At 39.7% G+C, this 22,247-nt stretch overlaps 1 protein-coding gene across 1 annotated transcript; it reads right to left on the reverse strand.

Annotated features, from left to right (window-relative positions):
- Positions 1-2,623: 2,623 nt before the first annotated feature.
- On the reverse strand, positions 2,624-12,206 carry LOC119915626 (alpha-tectorin-like). Its single transcript, XM_038735244.1, has 17 exons — positions 12,170-12,206; positions 11,783-11,898; positions 10,579-10,659; positions 9,865-9,970; positions 9,636-9,771; positions 8,347-8,593; positions 7,517-7,661; positions 7,286-7,385; positions 7,118-7,180; positions 6,719-6,921; positions 6,258-6,386; positions 5,797-5,984; positions 5,255-5,409; positions 4,924-5,169; positions 4,669-4,831; positions 4,275-4,370; positions 2,624-3,286 (listed from the first exon to the last, which is right to left on the reverse strand). Exons 1-16 carry the CDS (start codon positions 12,204-12,206, stop codon positions 4,275-4,277), a joined length of 2,211 nt encoding a protein of 736 aa, XP_038591172.1. The 3' UTR covers positions 2,624-3,286.
- Positions 12,207-22,247: the final 10,041 nt, after the last annotated feature.

A 22,247-nucleotide genomic window follows, 5' to 3' on the forward strand; every position in this document is an offset into this window, starting at 1 on the left:
CTTTTGCGGCTTTCTTTAACAGCTGAGTGGAAAAAATGCCAAGATAGAGGGAGGGAGGGATGAGGAATGACATGCAACAAAGGTCTCTGGCAGGTCACCTAAACCCGCAGGCCACTACTGTGCCCTGATCTGTTTTATCTTAATACAGCTATAGTTAGTTAATGATATGGTAACGCCTGCAATAAGCTAGTTAGGTGAACATGACAAAGTTAGAGCAGATGGACTCTGGTGTTTCTGGTTTTGGCTAAAGAAAGACCATCTCCAAACTATGTTAAAGCCGAAAACACAATTTTGTGGAGAAATTAAAAGCTTGACAGGCCTGCTGTGTCAAGTTATTGGACAATCTATGTTCAGTGAGGGGGTCAACTGACTACTTCCCTGGGGTGATTATCTGCCTCCCAGTGCATTCTGATACAACCTGACAGTATTTTTTTTGTAGCTGCTATTTTCAATCAAACAGATCCTAGCACGGTTTTACCTAAATTCCCGCAGCATATCCACATCCCTACCAGGGAACGAATATATTGGACCATGTTTAAATTCATTAATTCCTGACAGCTACAAAGCCACACATTCTTCTTCAAAACCTGGTGCCTACTTTACCCATAATGCAACCTCAGTGCCAACAGTTTGGTCAGAGATTCAGATGTGTTATTCTAGTAGCAGCCTATGTAAAGGGACACAGCAGCAGGTGGCTGAATCTTTGTGAGCCGGTTTCACTGGTTGCTTTTAAATGACCCGAAGGCTGGCAATTCTTCCTTCAGATGTTGTGACTGATTACTCGTTTGATCGTCCTTGTTGCTGAATTGTGGTGAATATTTAAGAACATTTTGATATTTTATGACCTTGTAACTGATTATTCATTCCCATCTTAAATGTGCAATTTTGCTACTGCCTGCCTTGGCCAGGAAACTCTGGAAAAAGAGTTTTTCTGGCTCAATAAAGGTATAATAAAACAATTTAAAATTTAAAACTGTAACAGAATATAATGCAGAGCAGCTCTCAGGCATTCTGGGTATCTCCTGTAGATCAACTTTTAATATCATCACTGCTGAATCAACACACATGCAGGCGTGACCGATTGAGGTAACCTCTTTAAATGTAAATGTGGCACCTTTTTACCTCATCAATAATAAATTAAATCATTTTAATTCAGTTATAAATGCCTGGACTTTAATAGCTCCTGTGTTTCAGCAGGTTTTATGCTCATGTTTAAAGTTCTGCACATTCAGAATCTAACTGGCTTCTCTGACATGTCCAGAATAAAGGATATTTTGAGAGGCATCGTGTGGAAGGGATCCATACCACGGATTCTGCAACCCGTTGCACCACTACTATCCATGGTAGTGTGGGGATTTAATACTTGCATGTTTTGTTGTGCAGGATCACAGCCCCTATGTGTCCACATGAGGAAAGATCTATTGCATTAGACTAGGCGACTTGATGAGTTAATTTTTTTAAGCAGTCCATTAAAATATTCCTGCAAATACAGTGAAGAAGTTCAAGTTCTAAAATTTGTGATTTATTTTCATTCATAAAAACATCTCAGAACATCCCAATATTTATTAGCCTACTTATAAACGCCAACAGGGTTTATAAACTGCAGCTCGGGAAAAGATAACCTCGCATTCCAGCAGCAAACTCTGTGAGGACCAATCCAGCCAACACATGTGGGCGCACATTATTTTAAAACAAGACAGTAATTGACCCTTCGCTAAAGATGGAAAGTCAAAGTATTTCACTTGCCTGCTTGTGAAAGAGCGACGCAGGCTGCTTTCCAACACGGTCACCAGTGCCATGGTGCGCGCTCACTAGGTTTCAGTTGTATTAGTAGAACAATAAAGTCTTAAACTGAGAAGAGATTTGCCTGATTTTCAAAATGTCTGTGACTGTGACAAGCGCCCGACCAGCGCTTTCCTGCGTAACTGCGCGCGCACAGCCTGGATGACAGCTCATTTCGGTTAATGAAGCAAAATGCAGATTACAGACTGGTTAAGTTATGAAGGTATTACATGAAAATGTAGCGAAATTAAAAGTAGGCCTACGTTAGATGTACCCACCCCTGCTGCAGAGATCATCACTGCTGCCTTCAGCTAGAAGAAACCGGCCTCAAGCGACTTCTTTTTTTCTCCCTCAACATTTCTATAGGCTACATGTGGAGTGTGTGAGTGATTGACTGGTCACTTAGTAAACCGCCTCCTATATGCGCCAGCTCCGAAATAGCCAGAGCCAGGAAGGCAATGCGAAATAAAACTTTACATTAGGAAAGAGGTGCGGACAAAACAAAGATTTTGAAATGAAATATGTGTAATTGCCTCCTCTGCCTATCAGGTGATTAACCCCAAATCACACAGGTTAATTTCAGGGCCTCTGACAAAGTGCAGCTCTCAGGTGGAGCAAAGAGCACAGATACAGAGCTACAGCTGGATCCCTTTATGCTCCTGCTAATTTGCAGGAGAATAAATAACAATAACCTCTCTCTCTTTCTCACAGGTCAAACGAACCGGACTTCAGGGGTTTAACCTGCTCGGGCACGGTACGGATCGCAAAGTGTGAGTAGCCTACAGATGTTTTTGAGGATATTTCAGACTAAATAGTTACACAGTATGCTGTTCATTGTAGCTTGTAGATGGTAAAAATTGTCTCAACCATGTAAGTAATAAATAGGCCACTTCTTTAATATTTGATGTTAAGCTCCTTCATTAGGCCTTCTGAAGATCAACATCTGAGCCTACTAACTCTGGACTTTGCCCCCCCCCACACCAATAAAAAGCAAACAAATAGGGTTTGATGCCAAAAAGAGAAAAGAAGATGAATAAATGAAGCAAACTCATGTGTGTATTAACCCACTCCCTTTATTATTATTTTTGTTTTTTCTTTGCCAACAACAACAACAACCACAATATTAATGTAATGATGGTACAACAGCATGTTTTACAGCTTTACCTGACAAACTTGATTAATAGAAACTTCAATCTACTAATCATCACCATTTTCATCAGTATTTTCCCTCCTCTTGATAAACTTTCTTCTTCACCCTTCTTCATTACACACTTCTCTTCACATCTAATATTTCACTAAAGATTATGTTTCACCTCAAAATCCCATTAATTATTTGCATGAGTCATTGGATTAAATGAGCATGGATTCTGCAGGAATAACGTATTATATCTCTGGTGGGCCAAACGAAAAACAGTGTTATGACAATCATCTCTTGTTTCACAGCAATGATTTCATGACCAGTGAGATTTCAGGCTCCTTATTAGGACCCAGCTTCAGGAATCACCTGAAAAGACAACAAGACAAAATTAGATTTATGTTTGGTGTCTGATGTAGTTTTTTTTAAAAACAGAAAATATCAGAATCTTAATGTGAGACTGCCATTAAATTTAAAATTTCCTGATCACATTCCTACTACTGAAAGGATTAACCCTTTGATTTTAATGACCCCTTGACCTTTCCTCTCACGCCTCCAACCGGACCAACTTTAGAAACTAAACTCTTATTTTACATCCAACGTTGCTCTTTCAAATCTCTCTCTGGTTTAATTACTAAAATCAAATTATCAAATTAAATTCGGGCCAGTGAGTCCTCTTCCTCTGGGTTCTGGAGCCCTCTTAAGTGATGTGGGAGCACAGATCAAGTCTTAACAGGCCTGGATTATCCAATGAGCATTCTGGGCACAGGCCCAGGGGCCCATGCACACTTGGGGCCTAAGCCAAGAAAAGAAGAATTGTTTTTTATAGTTTACATTTCAGATATTGAGCCTTAGATTACAGTCTCAACAACTAAACATGTAAATAACTGCACATCAATAAATATTTGCTGCTAATTTTAAACAAAGCAATGAGAAACCATTTCTCAACAACTACATGACTTCACACCGTTGCACATGTGAAAGAGGTGCTAGATAACTTTGTTTGGCAGGAAGTTGTGTTAGGTTCAGCTCAAGTTTGCTTACATGTCCTGTATAGTTTGGACTGTAACTACAGACACGCAGCTCGCAGATATATTTAGAATAAGTTTAACGCTAGAATTTAAGCTCTCGTTGGAATTAGCGCTCTTCCACTGATAAACATGGCACTAAATAGCTTTGTGGCTAATCTAAATTAGCAATGGGCAGCGTGCAATGGACCTTAAAATTCAGAGTCTTGATTGTGCCCACGTGTGTGTGGGGGTCGGCAGGTGGGGGCCCCACAAAACAGGGGCCTCTGACTTCTTAATCAGGGTCTGGCCTTTATACATCCCCTAAAATTAATCAAAACTGTCTTTACCTAATTGGTCCAGGCCATAGTGATGAGGGCCGGGGTTTCATTTGCATATTCAATCCTTGCAGTTCTGCGCTTCCTGTTTCCACCGCCGCCGCATTTCTGTAAGACAGAGAGGATGGTTAGGTTTTAGGCTTCGGACTGTGTTGTCGTTATGAAGGTCAACAGTAGCGTAATGTTTTGAGTATGCTCCACCTCAGCAGACTACAACAACAAAGCTGCTCACATATTAATGCATCAGTGACAATAATCCAATAATATGCACCATGAAGGAACCATTCAGAATAGTTAGTGCTTTTGTTACTTTAAGTGACTCATAATTCTTCTGTATTTATGCAGGACTTTTGTTGTATTACTACTTCTACATAAGTAAAGGAGGATTTCCTCCAGCTCTGCTTACCGGGACACAGGATTTCCCCTGTGTGACGCACAGCTGCAGTTTGCAGTGCAGGTAGATTTCACTACTCTTCCCGGCGAACTCGAACATGTTGAAAGAGAAGGCGTTGGACGTTCCCACCCCGTTTCCGTTTATGTTCACGGTCTTGTCAGCAGGGTTTTTGCATCTGATCAGAAACATGAAAACAGACGACATCAGTTTCATCGGCAGGAAAGTCTGATTCTTACAGCCACTGACAGCCTCAGAGTTTTTTCTCACCCCTTAGTGATGAGCTCGTATCTTGGCACACTATCAGGGGATGACTCGCTGGTCGCCCAGCAGGAGTCGGTCACCACTGCGACCATGTTGTCGTCCAGCCCCTCTGTCTTCAGCGCCATCCAGATCTTCTGGTTCAGCCCGATCTTAGTGGTCGGCCCGACAAGCTGTGTGAGGCCGGCGTCTGAGTAGGCGTTCATCTTCAGAGTGTAATTCCAAGCTCCAGATACAATCTGCTGCACCACCGAGCTGGAGAGCACAGACACACACACTTCAGATCAGCTTCAACAAGCGGCAGTCAGCACAACAACAACCAGGTGAAGCTGGTACACACCCGTCCTTGATCAAGAAGGCCACATTCTTCAGATCTGGCTGGGTGTAGAAGCAGGAGAAGTCGATCTCCACTTGGTTGCCGCGTGTGATGACGGTGTCCACGGAGGCGTTTCTCGTCATGATGGTGTTCTTGTAGATGACTTGGCTGCCGTTCGTCTAGAGTGTGACAGGAACACAGATGTGCTTTCAGCTGAAGAAAACTGATAAATATAAGATGGTTTAGAGTCCATGTCTTAATCATCCAGCTTGTTTCACACTAAAGTTCACTAGCAAGGACCACACAATCAACGATGATTGAATAATTTATTGATGATCGAAACAGAAGATGGAGGTGTACATAGGCAACTTTATAAAGTGGTAAGTCAGACGGTGTGTTTTCATCTTGTTCTGTTGCCCCCAAGTGTCAAACAAATCAGTTTCCCACGCCAAATGAAGGCCTTTCGAGGAATCTAGGAATGAATGAGTCTACTGGGAAGTTATACATTAAAACTGCATGTTATTTTGTGCTTGTTGAGAGAAATAAAACTAGAGCAGAGTACCCACCGTAACCTTAACCCCGCACGCGTCGGTGCTGTCGAAGCTGAAAGTCACCATGTGGGTCTTGCTGTCCATGTGACCTGTGCAGGTTGGGTCATTGAGGTGCAAGGCGGTGTAGTCGATGCCTTTTTCCTGCAGCAGACACCCAGCCAGAGTGAGAGCGGCAGAGTCCTGAGTGCAGACAGTCGGATCACCTGAACAGGACAAAGAAGTAAAGTAATCACCACGAAGTATTCAACAGGTACAGTATTTACTTTATGCTATTCTGTTTAAAATTATTTTTAAATAGAATATTTTCTATAATTATGAATAAAATAAAACCATATTCAGTAGCGCTGGTCAGGAGGGAATCATTGAATTAAACTAGAACAATTGTATCATCCTGATTTGGTCTAATGTTAAAAGACCTCTGAACTAATTCTCCCCCTATAGAAACATTACAACCTTAAAATGATTGTTGCACTTACCCAAACTGTTTGTTGCTTTGTACTTGGAGGCAAAAGTGGCCCGACAGACGCAGCTGGTGTCACCGAACGTCTCACCGCAGAACTCATTAGTACTGCAGTACAGGTCCAGACAGGGGTTAGAAGGTGCAGCTGCAGACAGACACACAGAAATGAGGTTCACTGTCAGATGAAGGATGATGGACATTGTATACTTTTACGATGTAATCTTTACTGGACAGAAAAAAGTCCAAATGTTCATCTGGTCCTGAAACAGTGGAAGTGTTTGTAAAGGTATATTTATACAACACATCTCTAGAGCAGACATCACAGAGTTACTCTGTTTCCGTCTATAATTTTTCTCTCTTCTGTATGATTTGGATTTGTTTCAGCCCGGAACAGCAGTGGGGGAAATCAATAACAATTTAATTTGATTTAACTTATCTGTGATTGTATAAAACATAGAAGTGAAACGGAGTTCTTACAGCAGCTGGCCTTTGACCACCAGTCCCCGAGCACGAGGTTGCTTTTCAGAAAGCAGGACGTGGCGTACGCCTCCAAAAACTGGCAGTTGATGCCGTCCACAGATGGGTATTTGCACAAAGTGTCTGTGCAGGTTTTAATGAAGGGCCCCGGGGCAATGTGGCTGTGGCAAGCAGTGAAGGGTGCCTGGCTCAGGAGATTACAGCTGTTCAGCCACGCAGAGAGAAAGAATGAGAGTAAATGATCAGTTTTCTGAAGTATTATGTGTGTTTATCTTCCAGAATGATCTGTGCTCAGATGACGGTGTAATGGCACCAAAGTAATGTATAATAAACAAGACTCGGTCCCGTTTTCAGGATGACAGCAGTGTTCAATGTGTGTTTTGATGGGTCCGTTCTTACAATTTGGTCGAGGCGCTGCAGTCGATCGTAGGGTCAGATGGACCGCTGTACGTACTGTCACATCTAGGGGGCGACACACAGCACAGCACATTAAATGTGAGACCAACACAACATTTATAAACTGATAATATCAGTCAGTGCATTTATTTGGTTGTGACTAAGTTGTACTTGGCTGCACTGTAAGAAAGGGACTTCTCTGCGCTCGTGGTGGTGGTCTTGGTTGAATTGGTGCTGCTGCCACACAAGCCCTCTACTTTGTCAAAACGACCTGGTCAATGTCAGGAGAAAAAAACATATCAATAAACTAAATAAGCACAGTTTTCAAATTAAAGTATAAGTGTAAGTACACAAACATGTTGTCTCTCTCTTTTTGTCCAGATAGGATTTATTTTTCTGTACCTGTCACATATGCAGAGTCGCCATCAAAAATGATTGTGGCCTTGGCGGAAGTTAAATAGGCAGTAACTCCAAACTGGTCCTTTGAGAGCTGCACACCGTTAACCGTCTGAACTGTGGCATTGAGCGTTAGTACTTGGTCATTAACCTACATCACAGCAGAGAGACAAAGTGAAGGAAAGTCTGGTTGAAACAATAACAGTACTCATGAATGCGATTGTTTTTTCACATTAACACTTGAGTTGAACGCTACACTGTAAGGTTCACATCCAAAAATGTTGGCTATACGCACAGCTGTAGCCTTAATGTTTTGTAGAACAGTTATTATTTAGAAGTTTATTTTTAAAATTGTGACAGAACTACTTCAAAACAGGCCAGAGCGCAGGATGATTATTTATTATACAGCTATAGTTACTAGTCATGAGGAGTACAAATAATAAAAGAGATGCAGATAGAATTGATAACATGAATTATTAATAGCAAGCAAATATCTGTCATTTTAAAGCTTCCAAAGCCAGTGAGTGGAACTTTAAAATTGATTTGTCTTGCTACAAATAAGAAAATAACCTGTAAGTAATAATTCAACACATGCTGAATTCCTTCTTAAAAAACTTACATAAGCGTTTCTATTTTATGCCGCTTTACACTTCTACTCATCTATATTTCAGAAAGGAAAAGTACCTCCACACCTGTCTTAACCTTTAACACCCTTTAACATATCAACACAAAGTAACTCCTGGCATTTAATAATCATCAATGATTGATCAGACAAAGAAGAAAACGACCCCATAAATACACTGGTACTTGCTTTTAGATGGATTGTGGCAGCTTACCCGAACTCTTCCACCTTGTTCCAGATAGATCTTTGCACTTGGCTCTGTCAGTGATAGGATCAAGTAGTCTAAAAGCGCCACATCTTCACGGCGTCTCTCCCGGAAACCCGCAAACAGCTCAAAAGCAGGGGTTTCTGTAGACTTCATCAGACCGTATACACACCGATCAGGGACAGAGAGGTCTCTGTCAAAGAAATCTACGACAGTGTGGCCGGTCACAGTGCACACGAGAGTGGGCAGAGCGCATCTGATGGAGACGGAAAGGGAAAAGATGTCAATTAGAGGAAAATTACTTGAAACTTAAAGGGGTACTCCACCAATTTTAGGTCAGTTTCCTCGTACTGTGGAGTACTACTACTCATCCTGTGAAAACACTTCTGTGGCTCTGCCGGAGCTTTCTCAAGTCTACACAAAATAACTCAGAGACAATAAGTCCAAGACGATAAATATCTCCGTCTGTTTGACAGGGTCATCGAGCCCTATTGCTGCTTACATTTGGACTTCTGTCTGTCTTTGGTAAATCCCACTACTTCATAGATGTGCAATAAGTTAAAAAAGGACTGTGTCTTAACTTTAAAGAAATATCTCATAATAAAAGTATTTTATTTTAACTCTAACAAACTAAACCATAGACACAGACAAATATTAAACATCACTCAGTCACATTAAAGAAAAACTCACACAAACTTTGTGACAGTTGTTGGAGAAATGCTGTAATGCAACCGTATAGTCTGAGTGTTTGCTGTTCATATTAATATTAATAGTTTTAAAGAGAAAAAAAATCAATATACTTTTCTACTCGAAAGACATTCTTAGCTGTTTGTAGAGAATCTGCTCTTATCTGATTAGAGCTGAAACAAACAGGCACTTAATTCATGAGGTGATCAACAGAACATTTTGATAATTGGTAATCAATTCATTGGTTTCTGATTCTCACATGAGGATTTGTGGCTATTTTGTACTGTTGGCAATACAAAACTAGACATTTGACAACATTACCCTTGGTACCGGGGTTCATTAGCTGCCACTAGCATAACACACCCCAGAGCTCCAAAACTCACAGCGGTTGAGTTGCACTGTGGGTAATGTAGCCGCCGTAATGCTAAATCAGTGAAGTACTCTTAAGTTTTATAAACTGAATGATTAATTAGTTGATCAAAAAGTTATTATTATTAGAAATAGAAAAGAAAAACAGAAATGAAAAAAGTGGTTTTAAGTCCTGATGGTACACCTGTCAGTCAAACCTTTATTCAAACTTTATTCCAAATAAAAAGCAAAAACATATTTACTTGTTGCTGCCCAGGCAAACCTCCCGGGCTCCACATGAACTGACAGAAGACAGAACTGCTTTCTCATTACAGATGGTGCTGGAGCAGGTGTCTGAGTTGGGAATCTCATAGGCTGTACGAAGTATAAAAGGGGCATCTGGGAGGTGACAGAAGGTTCAGAAAATTAGTTTAATATATCACAATTGTGTTTTTAGGATGCCTGAAGAGAACCAGTCCCGTATTTTCTTACTTGAGAGTCTGCATCCGCTCAGGTCCACGAACATGTCAATGGGATCTACATTTTTAGAAAATGATATTGAAGCCATTGTTGTGGTTTTAGCCTTTGCAGACAAGCTCTTGAAAAGGGATACACAAAAATCAAGGTCAATACTGTAATTCTGAGTATTCATAAACATCTTTCTCATGTTAGAGTCTATTATTTATTCTCCCTTTACTCTGTTTTGGTTTTTACCTTCACCTGTTAGTTAATAACTGTGTCGGTCTGCAGGGCAGGTAGTGTAAAGAGATTTTATCTGAACCTGCTGCTGCTAAAAATCCCTAAAGAGCTGCAGAGTTGGTGATATTTCTCTATTGTTAATTTTAAAAACATACATCTCATATATCTCAATTAGAGATCAAATTAACATTTGAAAACCCAGAAGGTCACGTGTGCTGCGGTTCTGGACGTATTTTCCAGAATCCACTGCACAACAAAAAAATACTTTTTAACCCATTTCACAAGTTTCCAGGTCGCCTGAAGTGACAAGTGTCTCTGTTCATTTTGTAAACAAACAATATCTTAAAATCGATCAGAAAACGTTTGTTTGGTTCAGCTTGAACAAATTAAGCAAAGAGATTCTCTGTGAACCTTTTTTCCCCTGAAGGTCTTATTCAGGATTCCTGTTAAACAACCTCCTTGGCTCACTTTTAGGATAATTGAATCCTCCATCTTACATGTACTTACAATTGTGTCTGCAGCAAATGCAGAACCGATTGCAATACCCAGAGCTGCTTGTCCACCAAAGTTGAGGAAAGTAGCAAAGATCTAAAAGCATAAAGAGACATAAAACAATAAATATTAGGAAATGGTTTCAAAATAATTTTAAGCTGTGACTTGAAGCCACATGATGTCTTAGAAATGCTAATTTTGTACTAAAGTGTGGACCGTAAAACTTATTATGACTCACATATGAGCTGCCTGAGCTATCCTTTACTTCAAGTTTAACTTGGCACTTTGAAGTGGAACTGATGGTGTTCCCATCAAGTTTCAGATCGCTTCCAAGTACTTCATCGGTTGTTTGTGTTTGTACCACTCTGTCTGCAGTCCCTAGATTTGTTATCAAAACACAGTCTTGTTCGGTATCAGATGAGTTGGTTTTGAAACAAATTGAAGCAGTTGAATCTTGGAAGGACACCTGGAAAAACAGAGAGAGAACATGAATTGTAAAAATAGTCAATAATTACATCTAACCTTAATACTTCATTTCTAAAACACAAAGTAAGCTCAGACTAAACTGAGGGGAAATTTATGGGAAATATTGGGTTCAAATCTGAAAAGTCAGGAGATAATAACCATGATACAATGCAAATACATTCTGTAACACAAACTTCCACTTGTGAATTATTGACATTAAAATACAGGATAAGTTTTATGTGCTAAAGACCGTCATGCCAGTAAACTTCAGAAAGGTTGATTGTTAGCTTGCCGACTAACACCGGCCAGTTGCTAAGTGCAAAATACTATAGATGTGTTGTTATGGCTTTCCGCATTACTTCACCAGCTAATGTGATCTATTCTGCTGTCCTGTGTACCACCGGTAATATGTTAAAGTCATTGTAGCCCGCAAGAAAGCGGTGCAAAGCAAACGTGGAGAGATCTGTTTACATCAAGCTCCAGGTGTGCAGGTCGACCCCACTTCTATGCCTTTCTAAAATAGGAGTCGTGATACCCTGATTGGCCAAAAAGGAGTCAGCTGTTCACAATCACTGCAGAGAAGTCAGTCCTCACACCCTCTGCAACAGCTGACTGCTACAGTGGTGTTGTTATTTTTACTTTAAATTGCAGTCTCATATTATCCGCACAGACTTGAGAATGATGTCAAAATTAAATACAAGAAACGCCAAGAAATGTGAAAAGATTAGGAAATAAAGCCTTTCATTTTACTCACCTTATATTTTGTGGCTTCGCGTCCGTAAAAAGTGATGGGACATGAGCTGATGTCCCCCTCGTCAGAAGCAGTAATGACAGTTTGAGCAGACAGAAGGTCGACCTGGCTGGCAGCGACTACAGTGAAGTGAATATTAAAGGAAAGAGAAATGAGACACATCATACATCAATCTATCAAGACCAACTTTCCTTTCTATTCCCAGTTCACACCTCTAACTCTCAGTGAATTTTATCAATGCTGTTTACTTCAGAACATATTCTCAGTCACACTGTAACATCTAAAAAGAGGATTTTAAATACATTTCGAAAAGAAAGTTAAACTGAATGTTGAAAATATAGGCTGACCTTAAATAAGGGATATTCTAAAGCCCTTAAAATGGCTGCTCACCTGCCAGCAGGAGGAGAAGAGCACCTGGATTCCCCATGATGGAGCCTCAGCAGTAAACTGTCTGAGAGCTGGGAGAGAGTTCACTTAGTAAAGTCAGTACCCTTAAATTCCTCACCATACAAACACGAGGGAGAGCGTTCCTGATTTGATTGTTAAGATGTAATGCATTTCTTGTTTTCTAATAACCAACTGAAACAAAATTAGTAGGAAGAACTGGAAACCACTTAAATAATGAGTCATAATAGTGATAAAAACTCAAGCCTCTACAGGTTTGTTTCAGATGTTTTTAAAAATGTGGAACATTTGCTTGACATGATGCTTTGTCATAAGCCTGGTACGTGAAACTATGAAGAATAAGGAATTAAAAGGTCAGAAATAAGCTGTGGAGGGTTTTGAAAGAAAGCAAAAGAAACTAAACAAAAATTCTAAAATGAATAAAAATTGAATGTAATTTTTGACTGGTTTGAAGTGAAGAGTATTTCCTTAATTCACGTTTCCTCTTTCCTTTTTCTTGTCTATATCCTGAGTTACCACGATGCATCTTCATAGAACCAGAATGATTTTTAGGGTTGAGGTCGTCTTGTACGTAAGCGTGAAGGCAGTCAGAGAGAAGAAGAGCAGACAGCTTGTCTTACCTTCTGAAGGTTGGAGCAGGAGAGAGATGAAGCTCTGCAGATGGAGGTCGGCGCTGAAGCTCTCTGGATGTTTCAGCTCTCTGGATGTTTCAGCTCTCTGGCAGCTCTGCCTGCTGTGTGTCACTCTCTCTCGCTTTTTATGCAAGATTTTTTCGTCCACGCCCGTGAAATTTTACACATTCTCAAAAAGTTTTGACTCCCCAAACTGGTCTTCTGTGGCCTTGAGTGGATTAAGTAACTCCTACTTTTCTCAGTAATTATATATTATAATGCAAAAGAATGCAGGTGGTGACGACAATAGTAAGTAAGAACAAAAGATCAAAAATATTATTTCCAATGTAAAATATTTTTCCTGTGTGTCCTGGGCCATACAATCAAGCTTAAAATGCTTATGGTGAACGTGCTTCAGCACAAATACAATTTCTCAAATACTGATACAAAGGATTATAAACTGTCATACAGGATGGAAAAACAAACATCACTTACACTAATATACTATATTCAACAAAGTTCTTTCTGGTGTTTGGTTTAAATGCTCAGAACAGAATACAGCTTGTGTTATTGTAAGTGAATGTTTTATATTTCCATATTATTCAAACCCCAATCTGTTGTCGCTACATTGCATTGTGGTCAAATTCATGCTCCTGTGGCCTTGATGGCCTTAAAAATGCACCAAGAGGACATTCTGTCATAGTGAACTTTGACCTTTTTCATCCTGAGGGGTATCAGGTGCACTTAACACTATAACCACAACAGGTTTTCTCTCACTCTGTCAAACAACTTCTTCAAATCAGACAGCTCCTTATATACAAAGTAGAAGGTTGTTTTAAAACATTCTTATCGGTGCTGGGCAACCATTACAATTTGTAATCACGATTAATTTCATGATTTTCATAGTTATGTGCAAATTTGAATAATTAATTCTAAAGTAATGCAAATTTAATTTCAGTGTCCTGCTATATACACAAAAGTGCAATAACACGTGGTTTGTAAACACTTTAAACAAATAAGGTGCGTTTTACCAGCAGTATTCCCTTCATACAGCAGCAAAAAATATTTATTGTGAATCTCCACTTAAACATTAATGTAATCAAATCAAATATTAAACCAAAGCTGTTTGCCACTGCCAGGGCATCACCTTTTATGTAGCTTGTTAAAACAAGTTACCATCAGAGTCCAGAGCCACGATCATAACTTCATGACAGGCACCTTCTGAGCAACAGGTCAACATATATAATAACATAGCCTATATATCTGTTTTCTTGGGTTTTTTTCTTTTATCAGGGAGCAGCAGAAATAGTCCATGTTCAGTAGCAAGTGTCGTGTGTCGTTACCGTGAAACTGTCGCCTGCTCCGAATTTGATTTGCCTTGAACTTTTTGTACGTGACGCGCAGCACAAATCATTGGAAGAGAGACTGATCCTCCAGAATCTGTTACTGTTTAACTAAATAGTTCTCAGGACATCAACAGGAGGGAATTCACATGGCAGAGCAGAACTAGATGAAGGCCTATCAGGTTAAGTTAAGCAGCCTATAATAGCCATCGCCATGGTTATTACCCATAGAGCACCTGCTTTTTACTCGCGGAGCACATGTTTCCTGTTCACCTTGTTCCCACACGCTGCATCCAACATAGTCTGTCGAACCCCCACTGCTTGTGTGGGTGGCTGATCATCGTCCCACTGGTTTGACTGTGTGTGTAGGATATTCAGAGCCAGCGAGCTTTTAAAATAAAACAACTGCGTTAACTTGAGGTAAAATAATTGTCGGTCCATCCATCCATCCATCGTCCACCGCTTATCCACAGGGTTACGGGATAATTGTCGGTGTTAATTAATTAATGCGTTAACGCATTAAGAACGAGTTAACTTGCCCCGCCCTAATTGTTATATTTCTGACCTTTTTTGTAATGCAAACTTTTTATTTCATTAGGAAGCTGAGCAGCAAAGCTGCTGGAGCCCTTGTTTTTGTTCTCATTATTAGGGGTCTAAGCACCGGTGTGCTGGGGCCATGCATGTAAAGCAGCGTGTATTCCAGTACCAGCGGTGCTGGGAACCCTATACTGTAATCGGTCATATTTTTTATTTCCCCTTTTTATTAATTTTTTTCACTTTTTATTCTTCCTTAAGTAAATTAAATTTCAAATATGCGAAAGCTACTTTTTCAAACTCATCCTGGGCGGAGAGTCCGAGCCTAAGTGCCTATCCAGCTCTGCTTGCAACTTCAATTATCCTTGTTATTTTCTAATCCTTTTGGATTTCCAAACTGGTTTCTCATCATGAAGTCAAAACTGCAGCTACTGGTGAAAATATTTGAAAGTGAAAAGATGAGAAACAAATCAAATGTTATCGGATGAGTAATCTAATCGACATGTGAGCATTGTTGGGATCACAGGGACCTCACAAAGGTGAATTAGTTCATTTGTGATTTTAGGTATCATGTGAGTCATTAAACTCACTTTCCCAGGAACCCCCAGAAAAGTCACACCAATAACATGAACCCTAGAGACCCAGCTGCAGCTTTGATGACCTCAGACACTTCATTTATTTTACATCAACACAAGGTCTGTTCTGCTCCTCTCCTCATCTGGACGGACCCACTGGTCAGCTTTGGAGGAACTCACTGCGCAGGGACCAGGGTCTAAATTAAGTTTCAGGTTCTTTATTTTAAGTACTTTCCAAAAGTCACTTTGAGGGCGTGGGGCTTGCCTTGCGGTGATTTCTGAATTGTTGAGTAGAGGCTGTGGATGTGTCACAGTGAGGAATTGAACCTGGGGTTTCTCACACCAAAGGCATGTATCTTATCCACTGCCCCAACACCACCCCCCATGTGTAATGCATCTATAATATATAAAAGCGTCACTTTTTGAATTAAATTACAGGGAAAAAATTAACTGTTCTTAACCGTAACCTAATTTTCTGAGATGCACCTGTACACAGAGAGCCTAATATTTATGATTATTATTATCCATGATGGGAAATGGGGCTGTAAAGACTTCACATCTTTCACGTCTTTCTTGTCTGTCTTAAATAACACCACTCACATTCATAACTGACCCTAAAAATGCACCAAGACGACATTCTGTCATAATGACCTTTTGAAGCTTTTTATCCTGAGGGATTTCAGGTGCATTTTTTATTACTTTAAAGTTTTTCTGCCTCAGAGGAGTAGAGAAAATGATCAGTTACCATCACCACTAACAGCAATTGTAAATAATAATAATAATAATAATAATAATAATATGTGGCTGGACCTGTGGTTTTCTCTCAAAGCAGGTACGAAACAGAGGGCTGTCTTTAAAACATTCTTTTGTTTAGAAAACATTTTAATAGATTTTTAAAAAAATGTTTTACCTCAAAAGGAGTTCAAGAAAGAGTCAAAATCTGAATACCCCTTCTAAACAGTGGTGTACACAGAACTCACATCTGAAAAATAAATCTAGTACAAATCCAGAGTGTTTTTCAGAATACCAAATTAAACTTGCAAAAATATGTAGTGTATGTAGATACGATGTGATGTGATTTGATAAGGTAAGATCAACCTTTTAAGGAAACAATTTTTGTGACCATTTTGTAAATGAAAACCACATTTTCCTACATATACATGCTGTACGTTTCCTTAATAGGACAGGCATAAGCCAGTAGGGCCTACCTACACATCTAAGCTCCCTTATCAATGAAAAGCACTTGTCTGGCCAGTTTTGTAAATTGTGAATGTACTACTGGTTTTGAACTCATTCCAGATGTAGTTCTCATGATGTTTGCCTGCCCAAACTGGAAATCACTGTGCCTTGGCTTAGTAACCACGTGTTGTAACTTTAAAGGACTGGAAGACATATGTTGAGGAATACTAAATGGTGTAGTGCACCTTAGCATTTGTTCCAATTCTGTACATGTTGAACCAGTTTGTCAGCACAGAAAATCAAAGGTATATATCAGCAATAAAATAAGGAATTGTTAGCAATAAAATGCTGTTGCACATTGTCGCTTACAATGAGGGAATAACATTTGCCTACTTGAGCAGTGAGCCTAGGTCTAGATGAACAGTTGTAATTAATCAGCGCCGGCCCTGACAATGCTGGAGCCCTAGGTGAGATTTTAAATGGGCACGCCCAGCTCTAAAAATTGCTTCTTCATATACAGGAATTGTTCACTCCACTCAAATGAAGTGGAGGGTCTGGTGGTCCTCCCCCAGAGAATGTTAAGCATTGAAGACGTCATTTCCTGCATTCTGGTGAAAATCTCTGCATTAATTTCTACCTTTTCTGCCTCAATTTATGGTAAAGGAAAAGGGAAACACAAAATTCAGGCAGCAGGTGGCAATTCACAATATAATAAATTAATAGTATATAATGTAGTTGGGGGGAGCAGCCTACTCAATATACACACACAGAAGCACAGACAGTAATGGTAATGTTGGTACAGACTGAATGAATAATGGTACATATATTTATAATGGTAATAATAATAATCACAATAGGACTAATAACAATAATTGTAGCAGAGGGTGTCGAGCGGGAACATGGGGGTAGCAGGAGACTTGCAACCACAGATCCAGACTCCACAGCTCCAGTGCCAGAAAAACACCTGCAGAAAGTGATAGTCAGCGACGAGAAAGCACAAGACTACGGGAAAGGGCCTTTTATTGTGGCCAGCCTGAGGCACACCTGTGCGATACTGCTGTCTGATCAGCATCTTAAAGTGCTCACTAACACAGATTTGGACAAATTTGTGAACAATATTTGAGAGAAATGGGCCTTTTGTGATCTTAGATCTTTGAGTTCAGCTCATGATGAATGGGGGCAAATACAAAAGTACTGCATTTCTAATTTTGTTAAGTGTATAAGCTTTATCAAAGAGGAAAGTCTTCAGCCTACTCTTAAATGTGGAGATGGTGTCTACAACATGGGGTATTTTAATTCTACAAGTAAATACAAACGCTTGATATTTTAAAGACTTATTCAAATATTAATTACACGTCATATATTTAAGTCCATCTAGTTTTTGACTAGTTTAGGTGAGAATATTATTCTTGACTGTGTAGGGACTATGAAACAGCATGTTGGGAACAATCTTTACTAACAGGACCACTAAACAGTTAACTGACTGGATAAAAGGGGAAAATTTTGAATAATCAAAAACATTTTTACTTTTTGTGTCTGGATTCTGACTCATGACCTCGGTATTTTTAAAATCATATATATGGCCCAATTATTGTTTTTAACTGACACAAAAAGTTAAGACAGATTTCATCTCTCCCTGTCTTCCTTGCAGTCTTAAATCTTTAACATTAAAAATGCACCAAGACGACATTCTGTCATAATGACCTTTTGAAGCTTCTTATCCTGAGGTATTTCAGGTGCACTTACTTAACCAAATGTCGTTAAGTTACTTTCCTTATATGCAAAGCAGACAATCATTTTTAGAACATTGTGTTATTTGTGAGAATTTTTATTACTTTTTTAAGTTTTTCTACCTCAGAGGAGTAGAGAAAATTATCAATTACTAACACCGCGAACAACAATTGTAAATTTTAAATAATAATAAATAATATGTGGTGGTTTTCTCTCAAAGCAGGACCCCCCCTTATTTATAACAGTTGTCTTTGAAACATTCATTAATTTATGAACCATTTTAAATTGATTTTGAGTTGAGTTCAAGAAAGGGTCAAACCCGAACACTGCTACTAAACAGTACCGTGCACATAATCCACATCAGGAAAATTAAATCAGTACAAATCCAGATTATTTGTGAGAATACCAAATTAAACTTTCAAAGACATGTTAGTAGTACTGGATATCATTTAGATGGAATAAGATATGAAATGATTTGATAAGATCAGCCTTTTGAAGAAACATTATTTAATTTCTGGCCATTTTTTAAATCAAAACCTCATAATCCTAAAAATGTACTACATGCTGTATGTTTCCTTAATAGGACAGACTTGAGACACAATATACACTCACCTAAATGATTATTAGGAACACCTGTTCAATTTCTCATTAATGCAATTATCTAATCAACCAATCACATGGCAGTTGCTTCAGTGCATTTAGGGGTGTGGTCCTGGTCAAGACAATCTCCTGAACTCCAAACTGAATGTCAGAATGGGAAAGAAAGGTGATTTAAGCAATTTTGAGCGTGGCATGGTTGTTGGTGCCAGACGGGCCGGTCTGAGTATTTCACAATCTGCTCAGTTACTGGGATTTTCACGCACAACCATTTCTAGGGTTTACAAAGAATGGTGTGAAAAGGGAAAAACATCCAGTATGTGTCAGTCCTGAGGGCGAAAATGCCTTGTTGATGCTAGAGGTCAGAGGAGAATGGGCCGACTGATTCAAGCTGATAGAAGAGCAACTTTGACTGAAATAACCACTCGTTACAACCGAGGTATGCGGCAAAGCATTTGTGAAGCCACAACACGCACAACCTTGAGGCGGATGGGCTACAACAGCAGAAGACCCCACCGGGTACCACTCATCTCCACTACAAATAGGAAAAAGAGGCTACAATTTGCAAGAGCTCACCAAAATTGGACAGTTGAAGACTGGAAAAATGTTGCCTGGTCTGATGAGTCTCGATTTCTGTTGAGACATTCAGATGGTAGAGTCAGAATTTGGCGTAAACAGAATGAGAACATGGATCCATCATGCCTTGTTACCACTGTGCAGGCTGGTGGTGGTGGTGTAATGGTGTGGGGGATGTTTTCTTGGCACACTTTAGGCCCCTTAGTGCCAATTGGGCATGGTTTAAATGCCACGGCCTACCTGAGCATTGTTTCTGACCATGTCCATCCCTTTATGGCCACCAGCAGGATAATGCACCATGTCACAAAGCTCCAATCATTTCAAATTGGTTTCTTGAACATGACAATGAGTTCACTGTACTAAAATGGCCCCCACAGTCACCAGATCTCAACCCAATAGAGCATCTTTGGGATGTGGTGGAACGGGAGCTTCGTGCCCTGGATGTGCATCCCACAAATCTCCATCAACTGCAAGATGCTATCCATCAATATGGGCCAACATTTCTAAAGAATGCTTTCAGCACCTTGTTGAATCAATGCCACGTAGAATTAAGGCAGTTCTGAAGGCGAAAGGGGGTCAAACACAGTATTAGTGTGGTGTTCCTAATAATCCTTTAGGTGAGTGTATATTCTAACTCTAACTCTTCTTAAAAGTTCTTATTTTTAATAGTGCCAGTAGGGCCTACCTACACATCTAAGTTCCCTTATCAATGAAAAGCACTTAGTATTTATCAGCTTCTGGTCTGGCTGGTTTTTAAATTGTGAATGTTGTACTGGTTTTCAGGTCAGAAAGGAAAAGATGAAGCCATCCAGATGTATTGCTCATGAGGGCTGCTTGAAATCACCCTTTTCTTAATAACCACGTGTTGAAACTTTAAAGGACCGGAAGACATTTACACCTGAGCATTTGTTCCAATTCTGGTTGAACCAGTTTGTCAACACAGAAAATCAATGGTAAAATCAGGAAAAAATAAGGAATCGTTCGCAATAACATGCTGTTGCAAATTGTTGCTTACAATGACAGAATCTTGTTTGGACACATTTACTTGAGCAGGGAGGTCTAGATGAGCAGTTATGTAATCAATCAATCAGATCAATATGCTTCAGCTAACAAGTCAATTTACAATTGGATCCTTATTTCCTGTACTATAATGTTTTTCATGTTCATGCTGTATGTGTTTCTCTGTACTTTCTCCATGTTCCTTTTCTGCCCTAGTTTTGGCTCAGAAGCACTTCAGCTGATTGCTGAACGAGGTCCACCTGGCCTTGGAAGGCGGTCTTTAAAAGCTCCTGTGCAAGCGTCAGAAATTTGGGACTGCTGGGGCCTGCACCAAGAAGCGAGTTCAACATACCCAGGATCTCTTTCACGTTATCTGGCTTAACTAACCCTAACAATCGCGGTCGGGAGAAGGGGCTCTGGGGCATTTATTCCTGTATTCTTGAGAATTTTATGCAAGTAGAGTGAATAACTAAATGAGCCTTTAAAATACTAAAACTAGTAACACCTGTTTAACTCTCCTATAGTAAAGAAATCAACTCAGCTGAGCCCTTGAATACAATAAATAAATAAGCCATATCATCATGAATCTTACCATAAACTGCTGCTTTGACTCTGTTCTGCTCTTGCCCTCATCTCTGCTGTCTGTCTCATGTTCACCATGTCAGCGCTGGTGCTGCTGGTCAGTGGTGCGTAGAGTACTAATCTTTACTCAAGTAGAAGTACAATTCCCATAAAAAGAGAATAAATGACACACCTACTCATGTATCAATATTATAATATATTTTATCTGCTGTTCATCAGGTTAGAAACAGCTGCAACATGGTTATTTGTAGGGAATGCAATTTGCTTTGCTGGTTGATTATCTTTAGCTATTTCTGTTTAAAAAAATTATTTCCCTTTTTAAATCTCCATGAAGGTGTTGATAAGATCACTTTAAAATATCAGCTTGCTGCCCAGCCGACTATTGTTGCCTGTATCTTTTATTATGGACATGTAGCCAACCAAACCACTTGCTTTGTAGTAGCTCAGGAAGCCTGATTATTCCTAAAGCATCTAAATAATCTTCACAATGCAAACAATTATTGTGGCAGAGCAGCTTGTTGTTGAAGCAGGTCTGTTTTATCCACCCATATTTTCTCTCTCCCTGCATCTCAAAAATAATTGTTTCCTGAATAAATAACAGCTGGTAGCTGAAAGATTAGTTTCACCTGCAACATTCTGTTTATGGACTCACCGTCGGACATCGCTATAAAACAAATAGTAACCGATGTGTATTAAAGAAAAGAAACAGGCTAATGTCCAAAGCGATGCTCTGTTCAACAACAGGTGCAGTGGTCATCTGACATAGATGTTACAGTGTGTAGGCTAGTCTTCATTTGCTCTGCAGAGACTAAAGACGCTTTTAACTCGGTGTTAATGGAAAGTCAAAGTATTTCACTTGCCGGCTTGTGAAAGAGCGACGCAGGCTGCTTTCCAACACGGTCACCAGTGCCATGGTGCGCGCTCACTAGGTTTCAGTTGTATTAGTAGAACAATAAAGTCTTAAACAGAGAAGAGATTTGCCTGATTTTCAAAATGTTTCCATCTGCCCAGCTCTGTGACTGTGACAAGCGCGCGCACAGCCTGGATGACAGCTCATTTCGGGTAATGAAGCAAAATGCAGATTACAGACTGGTTAAGTTATGAAGGTATGAAAGGAAAATGTAGCGAAATTAAAAGCACATTAGATGTACCCACCCCTGCTGCAGACATCATCACTCAGGGACGTGCACAGGAATTTTGAAGGGCAGTTGCTCTGACCTGAAAAAAGGCACTAAACACAGTATCCAAAATGTATTAACAATATAAATGTCACCAAAATACATATGAGAAAAAGAGTTCCTTATATTATTGTTTATTGTTTTTTAATCATTATTAT

The sequence above is a fragment of the Micropterus salmoides genome, unplaced genomic scaffold (genome assembly GCF_014851395.1).
Source record: "Micropterus salmoides isolate LMB-PRFRI ecotype aquatic unplaced genomic scaffold, ASM1485139v1 Ms_hic_scaffold_1, whole genome shotgun sequence".
NCBI lineage: Eukaryota > Metazoa > Chordata > Actinopteri > Centrarchiformes > Centrarchidae > Micropterus > Micropterus salmoides.